The 24,292-nt window shown below is 46.2% G+C and overlaps 1 protein-coding gene across 1 annotated transcript in view; it reads left to right on the top strand.

Annotated features, from left to right (window-relative positions):
• ABLIM3 (actin binding LIM protein family member 3) overlaps positions 1-24,292 on the top strand; it is a 422,843-nt gene that overhangs the window by 287,482 nt on the left and 111,069 nt on the right. Inside the window, exon 7 of the mRNA XM_069244632.1 lies at positions 18,503-18,590. Coding sequence (XP_069100733.1) covers positions 18,503-18,590 — 88 coding nt within the window. The remainder of the gene's footprint in view (positions 1-18,502; positions 18,591-24,292) is intronic.

The following is a 24,292-nucleotide window of genomic DNA, read 5'->3' as shown; positions in this document are numbered from 1 at the left end:
TGACACAGAAAAAGGGTCTTCTTATTCAGCAATCTCTTAGGATCCTCCCTTGGGCATTAGTTTCTAAGTGCATTGTGTGGCACTTGGAAAAAGAAGTAGATTGCTGCCCTGTCCCTACTGCCTAACAATTCATTATTGGGCATCCTTGTATACATGGGAACTAGGACAACTAGTAAGCTGAGACAACAATGGCTCCCTCGAAGGAATCCATAAACCTATTCTTCCTTGGTATCAAAAATTGTCACAAGCTACATGACCGCGAATACATTTATATATTTATTCACTGTATCGAGTTTCTCCCTATACATTCAACAATGAAATAAGAGATCCAAAAACGGAAATTAATCAACACTATATGGGGATTAGTAGTGCAACTTTTCAAAAAAAAGAAATTACCCTCAAGTACACTTTTCAGACACTACAATGATTGTCAGCCTGGGACATGGTACTTGGTGGCCAAAATGTGCTTTTTCTCAAAAGGTCTGAAGAAAGACTTTGAATGCCAGAATTTCTGTTGTGAAGTAAAGAATCAGTTCATAGACATAACACTTATGCCAAGATCAGTTAGACATTTGTGCGGGTGCTTACATAACCATAAACATAAACTGGTGCAAAGCAAGAAACTTTCTTACAATAAAGCTTTTTTTAATGCTAAACATTGACCCTTGTTCCAAAACGGTACCAGTAAATCCTAATGTATGCAAAGGGGGTGTGTCATTGTACAGATATTAAGTTAGACACCACTAGCTTAATTTTCGCCATAGTGCAAGGTTGGGTGTTGCACAAACCAGACATTTCTAACACATTATCCACAATTACATCACCGGGGCCAACTCTTGGTAAATCTGGCACTGCACACATTTCTATCTTTCATATAATCCAGCACTCACTTTTTCACACAGTATTCTATTGCATTAATAATAGTAAGCCTGGGGTTATATTACACAAAGTGCCCCGAGGGCAAAATGGTCATGTGCATCCACCTACTGGGCCCCCGGGGCACTTTAGTATTACTGAAGAGGATGAAGACTCCTGTGCAGACCCTTTCTGTAATACTGATTTCTGTGAACCACATACAAGCATATTAATTTAAAGACATTTCTAACTAGTATTTTTGAAGTGAAAGTTCAAGGCAAAATTTATAGTCATGAGATATGAAGAGGACTGGGGACACCTGCATGGGCAGGCCAGCTCAGGGGGATGTGGGGAAGGGAAACATAGAGGGTCTCCCCCCTCAAGTAATTTCACTCACACAAACTGGGGTGGGGGGGGGGACAAATGATTTTTTTCACTGGGCGGGCGCAGCATTAAAAAGTTTGAATACAACTGCCATAGATCCTCTCTCACATGAATTTCATTTGTTTTATGGCACTACTCATACTAGTGTAGAGTGTCAAAGCACTTTACATTACATACACATTATACAGATCCAATGACTCATAAGTGTATAAATCAGTCAATAGGAAATATTACATAAGACAAAGAGGATTGCATGGTGTAGAGGTGACATGTCACCAATACTGGTAGGTAGTACATTTTAAGAGTGTTTGTTCTAGAGAAGCACAGACCCAGAATATAAAACGTACCAGAGTGATTAGCTTTTCTAATAAGAATGTATTTCTACCCAAATGAACCCTTCCTAACAAAATTAGCATAATAAAAGATTGGGTAAAAAACATAACATTCTAACCTATACCATGAAATTTACGTGCAGCTCTTTAATGACAGTTAATAGGTCACTGTGCTAATTAGGGTTATGACTTATGAACTACAATTAACAAAAGGATCTCTGTGACAAAAGCAGTTATCTACTGAGCAATCCACATAAAACAGGTTGGTGATTAGCGTTGTACAGGTTCTTTGCAGCAGGCACAATAACCCTGTGCACTACTTTATGAAGAGTCAAAACTGCTACTACAAAACTCATCTTTCTACAGAAGGAAGTTTAATCAGCAGAATTATCTTGAAATTTTTATTGTTGCCTGAAAACTGCTTGTCACACAAGGAACTCTGCAGCAGGTCCTTTTAAACCCACGTAATGCCTAAACAAACCTCCACCAACTTCCCCCCTCTCCCCAGAGTTCAGCCCCAGGTACAGCTGCACCAGTGGAACTGCCCTAGAGCAGGTCCTAAGTGAGTGACTGCATCCGCCTGTGGAGGGGGTGATGTCTTGAGTTGTCCATGAGGCTCTGTTTTCCTCCTAGCACAACTCAGGCTGCTGGAGTATAAGCAGAGGATTTAGTCTAGAACACTGCATATTACAGATGTAAGAAGGGTGTCAGAGGAAGAATGATTCAAAATAAAAATTAAGCAATAACCAGCATGGATCTTGACAAATTTCTGTGAAAGATCCTTAGCTCTTGTTTCTTTCTGGGAGCGATGACATCTCTTCACAACTTGAGTGATGGTCTACTCCTCTCACTTATTTCTGTGGGTGTCTCATCTACCAGCCCTTTTTGTAGGGTCCCTTGTCTTGTACCACTTTGTGTTGGACTCCCCATTTGGCCTGATACATTCCCTCCTATATTATTTGGCTAATAACCCACTTGGGAAAATATAGTGGGCAAAATTATTTGCAAAGCAGGATGTCTTCTCCTTAGAAAGGTTGTTCCAAGCTTAACCAGCAAACCTAGGCTGCAATAAACCAAGTGTGAGTCTCTCTTTGAATTTTCCCATCTGTTTCAGGCCTAACAATTTAGCCCAGGATTGTCCAGCATTGATCCACGAGTGCTGAGTCATGCCTGATTTTTAGAGTAAGACCCAGTATGCAAGTAATTTCTTTTATAATTGTATGTGCATCAGTGGTGTAACAAAGGCCCCCGCAGCACCCTCAGTGAGGAAGAGCGAGCTCCAGGGGGCACCCTCAGCATACTACCCTGACCTGATAGCTACTGAGTGGGGACCCCTCCATGTACTCTGCAAGGGGGCAGGGGTGGTTCCTCCGTTAGGTTGGAGGAAAGTCTCCCCGCCAGCCTCAGCCTCTGCAAATCACCTTTAACAAATAATAAACCAAGTATATTATCGTTCTGTTTGTTAAAGGGTTGGGGCATTGGGGATGACGACGGTGAGTGCACTACGCCAACCGTCTCGGGCCGGCCAAACATACATGGGAAGTAGGTTCTCTCCAGCCCAGCAATACAGTTGCCAGGCTGGAGAGAGCCTGCACAGGCTCCTAGTCTGCCTGGGCAATCCCACCCAATCCTAATGCTGCTTTGAGCAGCGTCAGGATTGGCCGCAGGGCAGGCTGGGAGCCTGTGCCTGAATGGAGCGACGAGGGAAAGAGGTGCAGCTTGACAGACGAGGTAAATTTTTATTTTTTTAATTCTATATTTTATTAAATGTTAATCTCCCCCCATGCCCCACTTGCGCCGCACCCACCCCACCCCTTAAAAGGGAAGTGAGCCGCGACTGCAAGGGGGGCTCGTCAAGTTTTTTTACATCACTAATGTGCCTTTAACTCTTGCAGACACGCTGAAACTCCGGCAAGGCTCCAGCCTTCTCGTTTGATATCGACCTTCCCGGTTTGACCCAAGTGGAAAATGAAGGCGTCATTGCTTACATTTTATTTTAAATAATTCTTCTTCTCGCATCCTTCTTCTAGCTGTAAGATACCGAGTTGTATTTAGATCCTCTATACTCCAGCAACCGGCCTTATGAAGGAAGGCTATTCTAGGGAGATGGGAGTCTTGTCCTTTTGTGAACTCGTAGGGAAGCGATCCAGCCAAATCTCTGCTAGATTCTTTAGGAATGGAATCGCAAGTCTCTAAGCACTCCTTGTGGCCTTTTCCGGAGCTGTGGTCACTGCGCTAGCTGACCGTTCTAAGATATGGGAACCCTGTGTCATGTACCTTTTTGCTGACCTAGAGGGATGGATGGATCTTTGTAGTTTAGAATCTGCACAGAGCTCCCTAGGGGTGAATGCAACCCCCCCACCAGCACCACCCTCACTAGACCCGTCATGATTCCATGTTAGCCTACCAAAGAGGTTTTTATGTTGTTTAGAAAAGACACCCTTCAACATTTCACAACTGTTCATTACTGGTGAGAATACCTTCAGTTTTTATCCCGAAACAGAATTACAAGATCCATTTACATGAAATTTAAAATTGAACCGGGAAATTCTTTCACCCACATATTACATGCAAATGTGGAAAGATGGCCTCTACAGTTATCAGGGAAGTAGGTTTGTTCTGGGGCTGTAGAAACCAAGGTGCATTCATTTGGCCTCAAGGCCCTACCTGGCCCCATGAGCTTTATTTTTGATAAGATTGTATGCTGGCTTCTTTAACGAAGGTACAGTTTTAACTGACCACCCCAACTGCTTTTGGACTTGAGCCCCTGGAGTAGCTCGCCTTGTAGTAAGCGATTCTTAGAAATGATTTCAGTGAATCATTCATGTGTGTATCCAGTCCTGGTCAATATTCCCCAAGCAGTGCTTAATTTGATCTGGTGGCTCCAAATGTTGAGCACCCAACCCATTTTTAACAGCCAGAACTTATTTTTTATCATCAGAGTTTGACCCAAAGCAGAAGAGAGAAAGGCAGCAAATGAAGACAGGAGGAGGAGAATGACAGGAAACCAGTGGCAAAAGCAACAAGCATTGACAATGCCAATCAGTCTCAACTGTATTCAGCGAGCAGCACAATTTACTTTTGCCAATGTCTGCGCACCTATGTTAATGCCTAGGAGGCAATAAACACTTGTTTTGTATACTTACAAGCTGAGTACTATGCTGTGTGTTAAAACCATGAAGGAACACTTGTTGTGTCATTACCCAACTTGGGTTAGCATGGCAATGCAACACATGTATCATCATGGTGTGGCAGCCATTTTGAAATTAGAGTAAGCAAAGTTTGTATTGCTTTCTAAGCTTTTATTATAGACACTAACAGACGTGGAGCATCAAGAGTGTTGGAGGGGGACATCCAGGGTGTCACGAAGGCTGCCATATGTCGCATCAACAATGGGCATAGATAGGGGAGAGAGGAAGGGGGAAGGGAGAGAGAATGGAAAATGTAAGTGTTGAGTGTCAACACTCTCTGAATTAAAGATGCACACTCCAATAGATTAATGATTAAAAAAAACATAAACTAGTTCCATGACATCAACAGTGTAGGGCTACAGAACAGCAGCCAGTCACAAACATGCCTAAAGAGCCGTGATCCAGGAGAGGGACAAACACAGCTGAGATAAAGAAGCAACAAGCAACAACTGCAGGATTCAAATTGACAACACAGCCGTCCCACTATAAGGGGAAAGTGTCTGTTAAAGTATGGAATACAATCCTGCCTCCAGGGGACAGCAAAATCTGTCCATAGTGAGACTGCAAAAACCTGGGATAAAAAGAACCGGCAAGAGTGAGTTAAGGAGACTGGAAGGTGAGGGAGGTGGAAGAAAATGTTGTGATGCGGCATCAAGACCATGCAGCTATGTTAGTCGGCCTCCGCTTAGGTTTTAGCATCACACTTTCTATGTCATAGCAAATATGAGGTTATTATAATAGACTTAAAGTCTTCTTTTAGTTGCAAGCATTACCTCAACCTGCATTATCTTAATTTAAGTACACTTTTTATTATGGACCTCACTTAAACAAAAGTCCATTGCTTCTTCTGACAATCACCAAGCATCTCAAGCCCTGGTTCCCCTTCTGCCCACAACTGATTCCTCCCAGCCCTGCTTCCTGGATAAGGTCACGCGGCAGTAACCTTGTCTCTGGCAGCAGTCTGCCTGCGATTCTGGCATGTTCCCCTGGGGGCGCCCTCTCCCGGACTACCTGGAGACCTGTCTGTTGTCTTGGTAACGCATGGAGCTCTGCTGCTAGGCATATGCCTCCTGATGCTGCCAGGGCCTTGGGCCTTGGCTCGCATCAGTCGCGTAGCAACTTTGCGTGTAATGAGCTCTGTCTGCTGGAGAAGGTGTCAGTGATGGCTCTCAGGGAGTTGTGTGGGTAATGGGCTGGGTCAGAACCTGAAAATATTCCAGCCCCACATTCCACACTTCCTGCCCTATCTAGACAATGGAACATTCTGTTTTCATTTCTGGAAGTTCCGTTTTGCCTCACATTGTAACTTCCTACTCTAGTGAAATGATTTAATTTACATAATCTAATAATCCAACTCCCACAATGATTTAGATTGTACACTGAAGGACCAGGGCTGGAATATAGTAGTGCCCCTGTGAAATACAGACAGTCATCATCTAAACCTGTATCTTAGCTTTCTCGAACACTGAGTTCCTGTTCACCATTGTGTAAGCCTCCACTTGTGATTGAAATGATTGTATCTAAGAGCGGTGCGTCAGTTCTACTCTTTCATTCATTCAATCCTTCAGTAATGCTCAAGGCCCGGTGCACGCGCACACCTCTGTCAGTCTACTATAGAAATACACAGGAGTGAGCATGCAAGGTAAATTTAGCATTTTAAGTTAAGGGAACAGAACCTGTACAGAGCAATGGCCCGTTTGCCCATCAACCCACCTTCAAATTGGTGTGCCAGGCGCAGACAGGGGCAGTATGCCCTGATACTGGTAACGTGCTGCCTGAAAGGGAGACTGGAACCCACGACTGCCCTGGAGGCAACACATTAGTGAAAGGCGGGAAGGCTGCTTGAAGCTGCACCCACTTACACTTCAGAGGGGGGACAGAGATATCCCGCAGGAGGGTGGTGTAAACGCCTGCACCCACTTGCAAGAGTATGTATGAGGACCCATGGGACCCCCTTTAATCTCTCCCGCAGGGCTTTCTTCATGAGACACACTGTGCACCACAATTATGTGACACACATGCTGTGGGCCTTCTGATGGCCTCTTTCCCTCTGCGCCTATGTTTGCCCATTTGCATGGTGTCATGCCACATTAAAATTAGGCGGTGCCCATTTATGATAATGCCAGTGCTATAAGTGTGCTGTGGTATCTGTATTACAGAAGGAGTCATACAAGTCTGTACAGCCCCTTCTGTAATACACCACTGCCCCGGGGTGCAGAAAATGGATGCACAGGCCTGTTGCGCATCCTGGGAAACAGTCAGTAATATGGTCCCTGGTCTCAAGTTTGAACAAGCATTGACAAACCAACAGGGCTGAGTTGTCATCTGAGTTCTGACTAAACAATTAAAAGAGCTTGCTATTATGAAAAAATAAATAAACCATTGCTTGATGTATACAATCAACATTGAAATAAACAGTCTGAAAGAAAATGTGTGATGAATTACAACGCAGCACCCCACAGGTGGGGGACCGCAGCGAGACCAGTCATATCCCAACCAGACATACAATCATTCACCATTCATCTGGCAATTTATACAAGAAGAATCCAATGCAAGACGATTTTCTTGCGTTTTAGAGAATATCACATTCTCCGGCCGTATTTATTACAAATCAAAAACACAACAAATGTTTTGTTTTTCCATATAAATACGACAATAAGTAAAAGTACTGCATAGTGGCCACATGGCCATATCTAATACATAAATTCTCCTAACAAATAGTCCATAAATAATACATGAATACATTAATTTACATCAAATTAAGGAGTCATGCTTGACCACCCTCAGGCCCCTTGTGTTGTTGACTGATTCAATTGACTTGACTTAATTGACTTGGACCCAGGGCAAGACCCTGCCGGTCTCTCCATAAGTTGTCTTCTACAAGGCGAACTCACTTGCCCCCTCAAGACAGAGGGAGCTTGGGCCAGCATAACAGCTGTACCCCCAAACAACCATGCCAGAGCTACCCAATACAGGGATTCCCCCTGGCACCCATTGGGAGGTGGGCCTTGGCCAACTGGTGCCATGTACTGGTCCCTATACCAGCCCACCATCCCCCGTATCCCCAGGGCCGTGTGATGGAGTACCCCGGCTGGCTATGGACAATCGCGGTAGCGGGCGTCCCCAGCCTTCCAGTAGTGATCGTAGTACCCCTGCCCCGGATTGAGCAAAAATGCTTAAACAATCCAATTCTATCCCGAATTCGCCTACACATCTTCTTGATGCCAATGTTGTCTACCAGTCTTTTTGTGGCCAAACATGACTCCTCCTCTGCCATAGGCCTGGATGGTTTCCCGACCAACCAGGCCTCCCCCCCAGATTCTGTTAGTGGGACTGCAGCTAATGCCATCACGGGCTTCAAAACAGACTTATTGCCCCGTAGGCTAATCCAAAAAATGAACGTTATACACATCCCCCTTAGAAGAGAAATGGTCTGTTTTTCCTGCACCGTCTGTAACCGTGGTTCTGAGCAGAAGTTGGCTTCGACAGCTAATGGCAGCATGACCCCGGATCAATGCACTGGCGGTAGCCACGTGACCTAAAGATTGGATTTCAAACGAGATAAAATAAATATCAGTAGACATATAAAAACAGTGTGAGTCAATTGCAATTACATCATTTTATGTAAGCTCTGTTCTCCCGGGAATGAGGAGATGACCTTCTCCCACACCTCACAGTGGGTGCTAACAATGAATGAAGACTAGGTGTCTGTAGGCGGTGGCTCGTGGGGAACTAGCTGCCCGAGCCACCCCGAAAAGCAGCTCCCCTGTATGTTGACCAGCCTATCCAAATTAGCACATGTTTACACAACTCCTGTGCACATGCCCCCACGTGGTAAGTACCAAGGTTCCCACAACATTCCCTAGCTCCGAATGATTGTCAGCAACTCAGGTAGTCTTTTTATTACAAGGGTGGCATTTGAGGATGACGGACCCCTGGGGCCAACTGGTCGCCCCTCCTAGATTCTTCAGCTGCACTCATGCCGCACCAGCTGATGTATAATACCGCAACCACTAAGGAACCCCACTAGATTGCAACCATATTTGGTCAATATTTTTTTTAAAAATCCCCCAACAGGACCAGACGTTTAAGCAAGGATTCCGCTGTGACCAAGTGCGGTTTATGAAGTGGTATGATGGTTCACCCACTCACACCTTCTTCCCCGGGGCCCCTGCCATCCCTATAAATGCCTGTATTATATTAAAAAGACACTTTGTGTGCCTGCCCAGTACCCCAACCTGAAGTGACCTAGCCCTCGATCAAACTGAATCAGGAAGGCCATCATAATAAATACACTAGGTGTTATGGGGCTCCTGCTATCGAGTCCTTGAGCCCTTAAAGGCTTTTGAGACTCCCACCTCTTGTTTCAGCAGTTATAAATCTTATACTATTTATTGGCTCTATGTCCTTTCCTCAGGTTTGGGTTGTAACCTCCCAGACCAACAAAAAACTACAATGATATGTCTGCATCAAAAAAAGAGGGGCGCTCCATAATAAACGCTCTGAGAATTGGACCCCCACTTCGGCATTAACTGTCCTACAGTTTGCACAGTGTTGAAAGGCACGAGGTACAAGGTATAATAAGACATTTGAAACAAAGCCACTTTCATTTATTCTAATGGTTTAGCTGTTAATGTCAGGGAGCGTGAGGGTGACCATGCCTAACCCAAGCTAGGCATGTGCAGTGAGAGCATACTTTCAGTAGCCCTAATCCCATGTGTATTATGTTGGAACATCTTAATAAAAAGTGACAAGGCTTGTGAGGAATTCATACAGCGTTCGACTCATCTTTAGAGTGCTTACTCATATCTCGCAATGAATACTCACCCACCGCCAGAACTAACCCATACGTCAAGAAGTGATGGGAAAGGACTTGTATGCTGCACTTCAAAAGTATAGAGACAACATTTGCGAAAAAGAATACTTTTATAGCAAGGAAGACCGAGTTAAAATGCAATGTAAACACGGACTGTATCACAGCTGTGGATTATTTCAAGGATCCTGAAAAGAAGTGACACAAACTTGTCGTCCACCAAGATGAGTTCTGGGCGAGTTGATTCCCTACCGAAAAACAGATGAGCGTGTCTGTTTGTTGATCTACAAGAGAAGAGATGTCATCAGACATAAATTAAACGCAAAAGAGCACACTCAATGGGAGGGCATGCACCACCATAAGTGAAGCACTATGAAAACCACATCATGACCCGCACCGTGGAACACGCATCCTTCCGATCTGAAGACAGGTGTGCTAGTGTTGCTACACAAGGTCAGCTGCATCATAAACCCACATGCATGAGAGAAGAGCACACCCAGTGCCAACCTAACCCAAGACCCTTCCTAGCGCTGCGCATGGATCTATACACAGGATCTATACACAGGACACCCTAGTGGCAGTAAGTGCACCATGCCTAGTACACACAACACACCGATTAACATCTAGGAACAGTCAGCACTGCATATGAATCCATGAATGGTCTCTGAGCAGTGGAACGGTGTTCGACCGTCCCTACATGCAAGGCGAGCCTGCCTTTTGGTCAAATAGGTTTCATGAAATATGACACCTCCTGTCAGCTTCCTTGGGCAAAAGCCATCAGTGAACCAGTGTTTTTGTGACGTTTAAAGCCATAGCAAATAATTGATAATTGTGTTACCACTACTGTATCATACTTTGCTCAGTCGTAGCACTCTGAAGTCTTGGTGCTGTGCAAGACTCCATACAAACAATTTTTTGGGACCCAACTAATAGGACTCCGAGTCCTCATCACACTTACTGTAATTAAAGGTGAGTCATACATCACTTGCCTCAGAAGTGATGCCCAGTCACATACTGGCCAAGTAGGAGACAGTTGATCCGAGTGACAAACGACCCAATGCATAGCCAACCCTCAGTATGTTGTGGCTGCACATTCAATTGTAGCAGCAGCGGGCTTAAGAGGAGAGCCCTTTGGCACCGGCATGTTCTTACTTACAAATTAACACTGGGTGTATAAGCGCCTGTCCGCTCCTGCCACTCACGGGGCTGCCTCTCTGTCAACATATTTTTAGTGTGTTGGCTGGATTCATAAACCAGTTGACCATTCTGTGGGCAGTGTGCACTACTGAACTGCTCAACCATATCATAGTGTTGAGGGCAAAAATATTATTGAATCTTTTTTCCTTTTTTGGTAAAATGCACCGTGATGCCGCCTAATTCAAGGTATTTCCAAATTTACTGTTAAACATAACCTACATTCATATTTGCTTCTAGGTGAAGAAGTATCGCCATTAGCACGGATATCACCCCCCACAAAAACGGGTAGTTTTCTTACTTTTAGAAGGTATTGTCGGGATAAAGCCATGTGGCGAAGGTTACTTCACTCCTGCTACTTTGTGAAGGAAGAAGTGACCTCTCTTAATTCTGCTGCCAAACAGCGCTGATACAAAAATGTTCAAAATTTAAGGTGCGTACAGGCAATGTATTTTGAAGCACTAGTCCGTAGGAAGAATATGTTAGAGCAGTCCAGACGCATTTCTTAATCTGGATGATATCAATACCCACGAGTCTAAAGCCTTCCTTCACCAGCCGAAACAAAGAGGGGGCTTGCCACTTCCCCGTGACTCACAAACGACCGGGAGCGCAAAGGCCAAGAACAACATCAGATTCTCCGCGAAGAAAGATGCACCTTTCCTTCAAGGAAATAGGTGAGAGCAATTTTTATCTTTCCTGCTACATGAGCCCTTGTGCGCGTTCAAATTATTTTAATGCAGTTAAGGCCTAAAGTTTTATTCAGTTTCAAAAACAGGGTGGGCGTTTTATAAACTTGTATATCAAGCTTAAACAGTACTTTGTTGCATACAGCTTAAAACGGAAGACATGTACATAATCTCAGTGAAATCACTAAAAATGAGTAGGAAACCTCTGCTGTGGCATATTGTGTAAGAACCATCGCAGACAGAGCATTATAACAACGCAGACAATCATTTTAAACATGACACAACCAAACAAGTTCTGTTAAGAACCCAAGCTTTACAAATGCAAAAACGGTAACAGTAGTCGCCTCTTTCTCCCATCTTTTTCTCTCTGTCTTGAGCCTCCCTGTGCTGCTGCCATTTATACAAAGACCTGGGGAAACAGACAAAGGCACTAGCCGCAGCCCTAGGCTGTCCTTTCCGGCCCCCATCGCTCCAGCCCACCGGGAAATGCCCGGTGGAATAAAAACCAAGCCAGCCCTTCCCTCGTCTGGGGCTACAATCCAACTGAACGCCATTGAAAACAATAACTTGGAAGAGACCCCTCCACCCCCACCAAGCAAACTATTTACACAACGTGTCTCAGCAAGGCAGTTTTATACGTATCTCCGTTCCTTTAATTCACCCTTAAAAAATACAATGATCTGTGATTGTTGCATTCCCTAAGAAACGACGTAAATCCCAGAATATCTGATGCTAAATAAGTGTAACATAAATAACAAGGTCTGTCTGTACACCAGCGCTGGGAAGGAGAGGGCTGAACCGGGAAAAAACAACAGAAAGCCAACACCCACACTGTGGCACTCTGATTCTAACGATTGCCCAGGCACGCCATAATACAGAAAAAACATCGTTCTGCCCCCACCCCCATCAGCTCCACAGTACCCTGCGAGATTCATCTCGCCTCACCTCCGATCCCGCACGGCCGCCTCCTCACCAAGGTCCCCGACACGGCAACAGGCCTCCCACAACAGAAGGGGAAAAAACATCCTTCGCCCATCACCGCACCAGGAGCCCCTGGGAGGCGACCCCCTAACAGGCCCATGGAGGGCCTCAGAAAAACGGAGGGAAAAAAGAGGAGCACTCCGTTGTTAGCAAAACAAAAACAGGTTGGTGGCGGCAGCGATCGTCAGGGGGTGGGGGCCCAGGCACTGATGTGTAGCCTGGCGACCTTAGACTGGTATTTAACATACCCTGCCCCCTGAGGATTGCCCAGGCGACCCCTCCACCGATGTGAGCAACCAATGGTTGCTGACCGAGGGGGATAGGAAAAATACAAAAAGTGGCCACTGTTGGCCCCAGCCTCTGACCGGTCCAATCCGGCCCACACCTGTCTTCGGGGCCTGTGACCTGGCGGCTTGGCCCCGTGTCCAGAGGAGGCTAAGTGAAACAGCCACCTTCCGAAGGTGAGCGAGAAATACTCCTCTGAATGCAAACAACCCCCACTCTATGTGGGGCATATTTACAAGCCCCTTGCACCTCCTTGCGCCGCCCTAGCATCATTTTTTTTACGCTAAGGAAATGTTATGGAGGCCCTCACCGTGCGCCATATTTACAAAGTGGCGCAGTGCATGCATTGCGCCACTTTGAAACCCCTTGTGCCACATTATACCTGTGCCAAGTATAATGGATGCAAGGGGGCGTTCCCACACAGGGATGCCTAATAAAATGGTGCAGTGAATCATTTTTGGCACCTGCACAGGGCAGGCGTTAAATTGACACTCCCATAATGGGCCTCCCTGTGCTTTGCCGGACTAGTGCCATAATGTATGGCACTAATCTAGCAAAGCGCCACAATAGCATGATAAGTATGATGCTGTTGTGCTAAAGTGTGCCAAGGTGTGCTGTATAGTAAATACAGTGCTACCACTGTGACATCAGGGGGTGCAGAGTGACACAAGAAAAGTGGCGAATCAGAGTTGATGTGCCACTTTCTTGTAAATATGCCCCTATGTATATTTTAAAACATTGATAATAATAGGTCCAGCATACAGATGCCCAAATGCCCTGACTTAAAAATGATAGTTGATACAGACAACCCTGAGGCTGAATGCGGTCCGATAGCACAGCTGGGAAGGTGCAGTTATAGTAAATACAAGGGATGTCAGACTTGAGTGTAATGGATTAACGCAAGAATGAATTTTAGAACAAGTGTGAAAATGACAATTTTACAAATTATTCCGTGTGAACATAATGTGTGAGGCAGGCAGTGCATGTGAGAGCTGGGATTTCCCGAGATCAGCAGCAGCTCCTCCGCTAAGAGTGAGAAACGTCACCTCACTGCTTTGTGCAGTGAAGAAAAGGGAAAAATAAAAAGATAATAACACAATGTTATTATAATTTTATTTTTCCTCAGGAGTCAGGATAGGGCGGGGCTGGGCTAGAGGAGGGGGTGGAGGCGGAGTGGAGTACACCAACTGATGTGTGCCTTGATGGTGTGAGCTGTCTTAGCAACGTTCACTGCGTGACTTTAAAAACTATGTAGGCACTACACTGCCCTGCAATTTGCCCTTCAATCACAAAGGAATACATCATATACAAGTTTCATATCGATGACCCTTTAAGTGTAATTTACACACAGGGTAACAACTTTGTGAGACGCTCATGCATTATACACGGAAAGGAGCTTGTTGGTTTGCCCAGGGTCAGGAGAGGCAGTAACCCGGAAGTACATAAAATTGCGGCACAGGCGGCATGACACTGTGTGTATATAGAAGGGGTCAATTGTAGCCAGCAAGGTGCCAGGCAGCAGTTATCACGGAGTGTATGTTTTTACATGTATTACAGCATTCAGGCCTCGTTGGAAAGGAAGGGAGAGCTGGTCAGCGAGGGCCCGGGCATGATTTGGAGCAGTGTACACAATTAGAGGAAGGTGCACTGAAGCTATAGGCGTGTCAATGTATCCACAGAGCATGGCAGTATACAGTCGGACTGTTGCAGAACGAGTCATTGTGTGGTAGTGCATAGAGCAGTATGCCTATGACTTTGGGCTTCTTGCGAAGCGCTGCAAAGCACGTGAAGGTTGCTTTAAAGTGCTGTTGGCTCAGATCCCCAGATCCCCACTAGGAGAGCCTTGGATGTTGGAGATATTAATTCCGCACCTTCGGAGGTCATGATACCGGCTGTCCTGATAACTCTGAGGGTGCAGAATTAACGGGGAGCCGAGCAGAACCCTTTGAACCGGCTCAGTCCTGTGGAGATCGGTTGTTCTAGGTGCTGTAAGTCCTCATTTTGCCGGTAGATCCGCGGTGGTCCCGTACGCCATCATTCTGATAGAACCTGTAATAGAAATTAAGAGGCACGTAATAGGGCCCTTGGATGAGGGAGACATGCGTGGCATATAATGTACAGACTTTGAGTGAAACAGCGACATGGTGTGCAGTGTCCTGGCGGTAGCTGGTAGTTTACAGACAGGATTGTGGACAGACAGGGATCCTGTACAGTCTTGTTTGGCCAGATGAAGGCGGGAATTGGCGCTAGGTAGAGTGTTGCATGTAGATGTCAGCTTGCTTTATGCAGACGACCTTGGCAGTCAGAAAACAGATCAAGGGCACAGCTTCCATGGGTGTAGCAGGTGCAGTGGCACCGGGGATCAGAGGCTTGAGCGGCCTCCTGAACCCTGATTATTGTTGTATTTCACAGGATAAACAGCGACCACGAAGTCCAATTGCTTCTTCGCGCTGGACCCACGTCCCCTGGCTACGCCACTGAAACACACAGTGATTTTAGTTTACAAATGGTGCATGACAGAAAACAGGCACATTTTATAGATGCGAGGCGACAGGGGCGTAACACAGGCCTCTGCAGCCCTTGCGGAAGAGCAGGGCCCTCTGCCCTTCAGGGGGCCCAATTCAGCCGAAGTCCAATGAATAACGGTGAGATAGAAGACTCAGGGGCCCCTCATCACATTTTGCGGGAGCCCTCATCAGTTCGTGTCATGCCACTCGAACCGAAGTTGGAAGCGTATGATGTCACTTTGTGCAGAGGGTGGAGGACGTTTACAGATACTCTCTGCGCAATACACGCGGCACATAGCATAGAGCCGGACCACCTTAATAGTAATGACGATTTATGGGTAACAAAGAATGGAATAGAATATACACACAGAAGTGAATCACTAGATCTCTGGGTGACTAAAAATACATTCTGATTGGATTCCCCGAAATAATATTTATCTTGAGGCCCTTTTCAGTTCAAGTGAGGTTGCAGCAGGGCGCCACCGTGTGGTCCGCTTTTGCAACTATCGGCTGTACAAGCCAGATGCTGGAGCAGTTTAGGAAAATCAATCATCCCTCATATTGTTAATCCTGGAATGTACCAACCAAAATCTAGAGCGTAAATGGCACCATTACAACCCCTGAAGCTCAGTCGTGCACAGAGAGTTTCCACAACCAGTGTGGTCTCGTGGGCTGCCGCCTTTCTAATAGACTCAAGCTCACAGGAATGCAGCTCAAAGGAACGTTTTACGTGTCAATAATTGTTTAATTTATTGACAAATAGTTATTCTAACAAATTAAGCAATTATAGACACGTAAAATGTTCATATGAGCTGCATTCCTGTGAGTTTGAATCTATTAGACAGGCGGCAGCCGATGCGACCACACTGGTTGTGGAAACTCAAGAACGGGATCAGCATCTAACCACAAAGTATGACTTTCCTCGGAGTGTGCTGGGTAAAATTAGAGCAATATTAGAAGCTATTGCAAAATGCTGGTTAAATGAAGAAGCTGTGGAGGTAGAGCGGTTGACCTGCGGCCACCCCCACCGCACCTGGAAGACCGAAACCAATTGCATGGATAGATTAATGCCTCAAGTGCAGTGGTGTGCCAGTCTACTGCAAGGGTGTTTAAATGTAGCCACAGAGATCCAACACGAGAAGCCATGGTATGACCTCTGGACGTGCTTCATTGAAACGCACGCTAGGTGCTATCTCAGCCAAGTAGTATTTGGACCGGGCATGCCCTTCCGTCAGGGAATGAGTATACTCGTTTACTATAGATCAAAAGTTGAAGAGCTGCTATGTTCAACTGAACTCTTGCATGCCACAGCATGCCCGTAATGTACCATACTATACCCCTAACATACCATGGTAACATGACATCCTTTACCCAAAGGAGTGCTCTAAAACACAACTATGGCATTTGTTTCACAAAACCTATGGGCATGTTGATTTTCCACATACTCTGTGAGGATTTATCCGAAGGCCCTTTTTGAGTTGTCTGCATGCTTGTGGACAGAAGACTTGGAGCCATGAATTGTGCTAGACTACATTTTATTAGAGGTGCCCTCACTGTTACGTTTTGTTCTATTACTTCTGGGGAGCACGTCTCTTCCCATGCTGTCCCTGCTCTTTCCACCTCAGGAATGAGTCATGCTCTTCCTCACTTCCTGTCCAACCCTTGGCGCAGGAAGTGTTCTGATGTGTCCTGGACCTGGGACGGTGCTGCATTGTCCTTGTGTCCTCGCAACATGGCATCTCTCCCCTTCTTAGATAAAAGCAACCCAGCTCTGCAATGATGGAGTAAATCACCCTTAACAAAAAACACAAGTATTGCGAATTAAACATCGCTTCCGATCTGATATTCCCAGAGAGCATTGACACAGCCATAGGTATGGACTCCCACAGAGCAATTGCTCCTACAATTCAGACTTATGTAACAATCGACTCTCACAACAGGCATTTTGTACAGTTAGTGAAGCTAAATTTCTACAAGAGGTTGACTAGAAACCTATAACATAACGCATAGTCCAATGATTGCGCTTTAGATTGTGTTATGCAGGGAACTCACATGTCATTCTTGCATCCACCAGCAGCCAACTATGCTCTTTCAGTTCTGTTTGGATGTGGTCGTGCTTTCACAGTTTAAGATGCATTGTGGCTGTTTGACTTAGAAGCCTTTGCTGTACATTGCAAAGTTTCTTTCGGAGCCCTTTGGAAATGATGTTACAGCAAACAAGCTGTGTCATCACCAAGTGTCACATCACTTTGCCCCCTGTTTTGGAATTGGGTGAGCTGGGGCAATGTACGGATCAGGGAAAGTTGCAAGTTGACTCCATTGAAAACAGCACTGTGATAGTAAATGAAGGGAAGCTCGGCCGAATCTAGGGCCAGATGTAGCAAAGGGTTTTTCCCATTCTGTGTCAATGGGAAAATGTGTTCGAACATATGGCCCCTAGTCCCTGGAGCTTCTGATCCAGAGACCCAGGTGCTCGAAACAAACATCTGCTTCCAAGCACTATATCCTGTCTCCATGTGTCACTCTGTGTCCCACCGCCACATCAGCAGCCTCCCAACAACACAGTCCGACTTCTCACTTGGACATGCTGTGCTCTCAGGGCACATTCATTGTTCTCCGACTTTGTAACCAATAACCAGTTAGCTCACAGCCTTGCCTTGCACTCAGTAGACTACTCACTACTCAATAACCAAACACCCACATCTCAACACTCCTACGTGCACAGAGCTTCGTTGCCATTTGCAAGGTTTGCACTCCATGAATCCTTCACATTTTACTGCTGCCTGCATCTCTCACATGTCACACCACAAGATTCTGCAAACATGTCAGGCATTGGATGAGTCCAGATTTATTCCTTCATCAAACAGCCATGGCCATGCCTTGCTCACGCATTGTCTTACTTCACACTCCGTCACTAAATCCTTTTTCACTAATGACCTCCTCGGTAAAACGTCTACCAAGTCATGAAAACCATTGCCAGACCGACAGCTTAATAAAATAGACGCCATTCAGACGGCCACAGTTCCGACCGTTTCCTACTGTGCACCGTGCACTCTTATAAGTGTGTCACCCACCCTAACACCGTCGCTGGAAGTTGAAGGTCTTCAACCGTGTTTTTGTGTGGCCTGATAGCCACACATTGCCAGCCGCTCACTGAAAGATGCGCTTATTTCCCAATCAGCATTGCATTTGCCGCTCAGTTCCTATTTATCGTGAGGAAATGTTGCCCCGTTAAGAGAGGTTCGACCTGAGTCCATTTCTGATTCTGTTTCAGGCTGGCGGGAAGCATTACCATCCCACGTGTGCCCGGTGTGTCCGCTGCCAACAGATGTTCACGGAAGGAGAAGAAATGTACTTGACAGGTATGAGATTTCAGACTTTGAGACGCACGTGAACAAAATAAACAATGGTACCTTTGCATGTTTAAGGAACCAGGGATTACAAGAACATTAATGTAACTCTAAGGAGTTGTCTGGTCACGTGACAGAGAAACAGTGATAATGTGTTTGCCATAAAGAAGTGTGCCAAGAGTAGAAGCTTTTTTTCTGCCCCCCCAAAAAAGTTTTGTATTTCCTAATGGTCCCCAGAGAGCACCTAGCACATTTATTATTGCTTTGGCCTAAAATGGCCTCAGCAGCCACCCACAGTTTGCCCAACAGTGAAATTGCTCCAGAAAACATTATTTTATATGAGAAACCTCACATGAATCCCGCGATAGTTGCATGATCCAAAGCGAGACAGAAAATGTTGCTTCATCTCTAACCTAATATGACCTCCAAAACACTGGTATTTTGTTTTTACTCTAAGATGGTTTCCTAACCCATTGATGGTTTGCCTGACCTGAAGATAGCCCCCCCAAAACAGTGATGTTTTGTCTGATAAAAGAGTGATTTGAAAGAGCGACTGGTGCGTTGCTACCATCCAAAATGAAAGTTGTTCACGTTGCAGCTGCACACAGAGGTCGATCTCCATATAAAAATCAAAGTTGCCTTAGCCCCCTCACCCCCCATGAACTGGTTCATGTAACCGTAGCTAATCCCATTAATCCTCAAAATTGTACTTCCAGGGGCTCACTTCCCTTTCACTTTATTACATCATATTTTTAGAACGTGATAAAAAATATTGGAGCACTCACAAATGTAATATTTCAGTCATAACATTTACAGCGGCGGCTAGCAAGTAGTTACAGTTGGGGGGTGATTGCACGATTGCAAGGTGAGTGGCGACTGTAAATAAAAAAGAAATAGCCACTTACCTTGCTTCTTGCTGCATGACGTCCTCGCTCAGGTCTGTGCTCAGCAATATCTCCTCCAGGCTAGTTGGGCTCTAGCAAATTCCCCTAACCAATCCTGGTGCTGTTCTCATGCTGGTAAGCAGCATGAGAGCAGTACCAGGATTGGAGGGAGGAGCCTCTCTCAGTGCTCTCAAGAGCACTGGAGGTCTGTGCTTTCTCTAAGAGTCTTAAGATGAGCCTGTCTGGCTGGACATTGCAAGACAACTGGCCAAAGAGACATGCACACTTTTAAACTTGTGCACAGGCAGCCCACCGCTCCTCCCTGGTGCTGCTCCGCACGGGTTGACAAATAATAAAATGGTAATGAATTAACTTCATTACCATTTTATCTTTCACTCTGGGGCTCCTCTGGGGGCATTTTAGTGGGGCGATGCTCCTCCACTCTAATGGAGGAACTGCCTCTGAACATTTATTGTTTTCATGGAGGAATTTATATTTTTATAGGGATACTGTGCATATGCTGTGAACTAAGCTACACGAATAGATAGATGGCAGATACTTTAAACCACATGTTTATTAAACATTAAATTAGGTATAGCTGTTTTAATAATAGCTGTGGATCCTACTACTACTTACTACTGCTACTACTACTAGTAGTACCTCTATAGGTACCTACCCGCTACTCTCTACTGCTACCAGCGGTTGAGGGTATGCTAGTGACTGCTGGGGATATGTCGAGTTAAACAGACAGACAGTTTGCAACATGGTTCATTAAACATCTCCAGCTTCTTGAAGTGCGAAGCATTTAAAAAAGACCGATAAAAAGGTTCTGTGTCACAACTGAAAGAATTGTTTCTGCAGCTACCAAGAGACACCAGCTGGGCAGTTATAGCCAGGTCACTTGGTTTAAAGATGGTTGCCGTGCTAGTTGACATTTTTGCCAAAACGATGCAGATAGTCCTTTCAGGGGAAGATTGATGGGTGACACCAAGCCTCATACCTTCATTTCAAGGCTGTTGTTGCTTATGTTATTCCCTAAACTCTAAATGAGGAACAAGACAAGAAAGAAGGGCGGGCAGGACATCATCTGTTGTGGATGTTCCATTGCTATCTTCCTTTAAATGAGGCCCTTTGTACTCTAAAGTAAGGTACGTGCCCTGGAGGCCTGGATTGGAGTCAAAAGGAGAGGATGTAGCTCAAAGGCATGCGCTGCCAACATCGGAGCTGGGGGATTCGAGTTCAAATCTCGGTGTCGGCGCAACATTCTGCGATTCTGGGCAACTTGCGTACTCTCCCCCTTGCCTACAATTCAGCACCTTGAGACCCTCACTGGTGATTTGCCGAGCTTTAAAAATCCTGGATTTACAAAAATAGCCATGGGCATTTATTCTATTACAAGTAGATACTATCTCAAGAAAGACGGAGCAGGCTTTGTTAGGTTCCCAATGTTTACAAAAGATAGTGCCAAATGGTGCATTCTACAGCACGCAGAGCTTTTCAAGGCAGGAGCTCATGAAATCGTACAGCACTTCAATGTCTGCCACACTGCCAATTAGAAATGTATGTACCCTTCACTAAAATCATACATCGTACAGCAAATATGTTTATGCCACAAGAGAACCGAAGCCTGGAACATTGTGTCCCAGCAGAAAACACTGCCATTACAAAACCTGTGCTGAGAGAAGTTAGGCCCCATTGTATTCTGTGCCAATAGATACAATTCCTGTCATAGATCCTGAGCTGGTGAACATTCCAGCAGTGTGAGTGAGTCAGAAAATAAAATACAATCCGAACTGGTGCAAAGATATGCCACGGTGTAGTCCTACCGCTCCATCTCAGATATAGCCATTTTTTAGTTGTTAGCTGCACTCTGAGTCACTGTTACCTCGCCTTTAGAAGCTTGCACTTGTATGCAAATGTTACTGATAATAATGTTCACTGGTGTGCCTTACAGGGCCAAGGCATGTTGTTAGAGTGACTGTAGGATAGTTGCTCCAATTGTATTGGAGAGCCACTGAGGCAGCATAGTGAGATGAATGCAGGCTCGGGAAATAGTGTGAGAGGTGTGGTATAGGCAGGCTTTCCTTAAACAGGAGGGGAGCATTGTAAAGGCAATGAACATGGGTTTTGGGAGGTGGTTGTAGTGTCCTGCTAGACACATACTCGTATTTGTACCAGCCTCTCCCTGAGTGCTGGCTTCCACACTTACCCCACACTCACCCAACACTGGCATCACAAATGATGTGGCATCCAACAATAAAAGGGGTTGGGCGCCCCTGTCCTAGGCCAGTTGCAAGAACACCAACTATGTCTCTGTGTCACTTCTTTGCCTAGCATGAGGGCCCAGGGTCTTTGACACCACATTGGCTATAAGTGGGTCTGGCCCAAGTAAACTGCTGTGAAGGAGGAGGAGATATATATCTCTTCAGGTGCGGCTGCTATAGCCTGCCAGGGAGAGTGTCTACATTGCCCACGACGAGGGTGAACCCTTCCTCAGAGCAAGAAGGACATAATGAAGACATCTCCAACAGGTCACAGCGGAGAAGCGGACAGCAGTGCTATTGGCAGGACACTTATGGAGGATGCGCTCATCAAGATATGCCAGGGCCCATGCCATGATATGCCCAATAGCAGGTGACACACCTGTAGTCGATTGAGTTCACTGCCACCTGTCCTGGCAAGAGAAAAGATGAGCAGTGTACACCTCATGAGGTGAGAGCCTCACACACAAACCAGCAGTAAGGCCCAAATGGATGACTCCTTGCACAGCAGCTACTACAAACAGAACACGAAGCTCCCGCAACTCCTGCCTTCTTTGCGGTGCATGGGAGAGATCTGGCGGCCTGATGTGAAGTGCTCGGTGAGAAGTGTTTCTGCTGGTAGCTGTATACAGCACCCTGCCAGCAGGGAAGAAGATCGGGGCTACCACCACGAGAGGAGATTGTCCTGTAGCAGGCCAGCTTTCTGTGAGCTGGAGGTTGTCTGCAAGAGGGGAGGGGGGCTGCTCCTGCATTGTGCAGACCCTTGCACCTGCATCCTGAGTGCCCGCGAGGCCCGCAAGCACCTGAGAAGTTGCCCTGGCATCCAAATGAATGGCTGCAGTGCCACCTAGTGGCAATTCCCCTGGACCGGCACCCTATCACCCGTGAACCACACAGTAGAAGAAAAACTGCATAAGTGGTAACACTTACCTCCAAAGGCTGGTGGAACCCACCAAAGCCTTGACCAGGCGTGGACCGTCCTTTAGGACGGAGGGGCCACGCCCCCCCCCCCACCTTTTGCCCCTCATGAAGAGTGTTTGTCAGGCTGAACAAAGGTCAGCCTGATAGACACTCTTCATGTTCAGGTCAGGCAGCCAGGAGCAGATGTGCATGATTTGCGCAGACTCCTGGCTGCCTGAGCTGAACTTTGCTGGGCTGAGGAGGTCACAGCTCCTATTGGTGTGACCTCCTCGGCTTAGCAAAGGTGCCTCGAGGCCCTCCCCTGTGTGACGAGGAAAGCATCACCCATTGACTTTGCCCTGGGTGCTTCAGGTTTAAGCCCTGAAGCGCCCAGGGCGAGTGTCAATCAGCGACACTTTGTCACAGAGGGGGGTGGGGTCAGCAGTCTCACTGACCCCATCCTACTCTGTGAGGAGGCTGGGACTGCCGCTTTCCCTCATTGGCTGACCTAAGATCAGCCAATGAGGGAAGGCGGCAGTCCCAACCCTCCTGGGATCTCCGAGGCTGAAGGTAAGTGTGTGTGATGCTTTAAAATTAATGTTTGGTGCGTGCATGCATGTTTGAATGTTATGAGTGTTGTTAATAGATGTGCGTGCACGCGTGTGTGTGTGAAAGAATGAGTGTGTGTGAAGTTTTAAAATGAATGTTTGGTGCATGCGTGCATGTTTGAATGTTATGAGTGTAGTTAATGGATGTACGTGTGTGTGTGTGTGAAAGAATGAGTGTGTGTGTGCGCTTCCTGCCTGCCCCCCTCCCTCCTAAAGCTGCCGGCCGCCACTGGCCTTGACTAGCCCCCAGTGCCGTTCTGCACAACACCCATGTGGGCAACACAGACCACAACTGCGGCAGCCAAGTAAACTGCTTGCAGTGCCACCTAGCGCCCAACTGTGGTACCACAACAGAACAATGAACAAAATTTGCAGAGAGGTGACCTGACACTCTTAAAAAAAGAAAGACAACCCGCCTAGCAGAGAGAGCCCTCCAATTAAGCAATTGGGGCTGTGACAGGAGAAAGCACTCCTTGCTCCCTGATAGCTGTTTGATATCGTTACACAGAAATGGATAGTCAGTTCATGTCATGCAGCAGCCCAGTTACAGAGTCTTTGGGAAGAGACCTGTAATGGAGCAGCTGAGCAATCTGGGGGAGGAAAAAGAAAACCTGTTAAGTCGATTGTTGTAAGAGAGAAAGGACCCCAGGCCATCTACATTGATCCTAAAAAGTGCAGTGTAATCGCAGAGGCTACCCACAAGAGGGCGCACATGTCTTAGAAATGCAGCAAAAGGAGAAGTGAAGTATCAGGAGTGCAAGGAGTAGTGGGTGCACATTCTAGCCCCACAAGCTCAAACAATATAATAAGACTTATAATAAGAGAGTCACAGCCTGCAATGTCACCCAGCAATGGACGGACTACGGTCTCAGCTGCTGAACAACCCAAATCCCAGCACCCCTGGGATGAAAAGCGGCAGACATTGAAGCACCTCAGGAAGCACCTAGGTGACACGATGGAAATCCACCTAGTACAACCCAATAAAGAGATTGGCCAACTTAGCATCACATGCCCCATTTGCAGGGGAGAGATGGATAACCCCCACATAGAGCCAAAGGAAG

Source organism: Pleurodeles waltl, chromosome 7, assembly GCF_031143425.1.
Source record: "Pleurodeles waltl isolate 20211129_DDA chromosome 7, aPleWal1.hap1.20221129, whole genome shotgun sequence".
Taxonomy (NCBI): Eukaryota; Metazoa; Chordata; class Amphibia; order Caudata; family Salamandridae; genus Pleurodeles; species Pleurodeles waltl.
The sequence above is the reverse complement of the archived record's forward strand: the minus strand, read 5'-3'. Positions and strand labels throughout refer to the sequence as shown.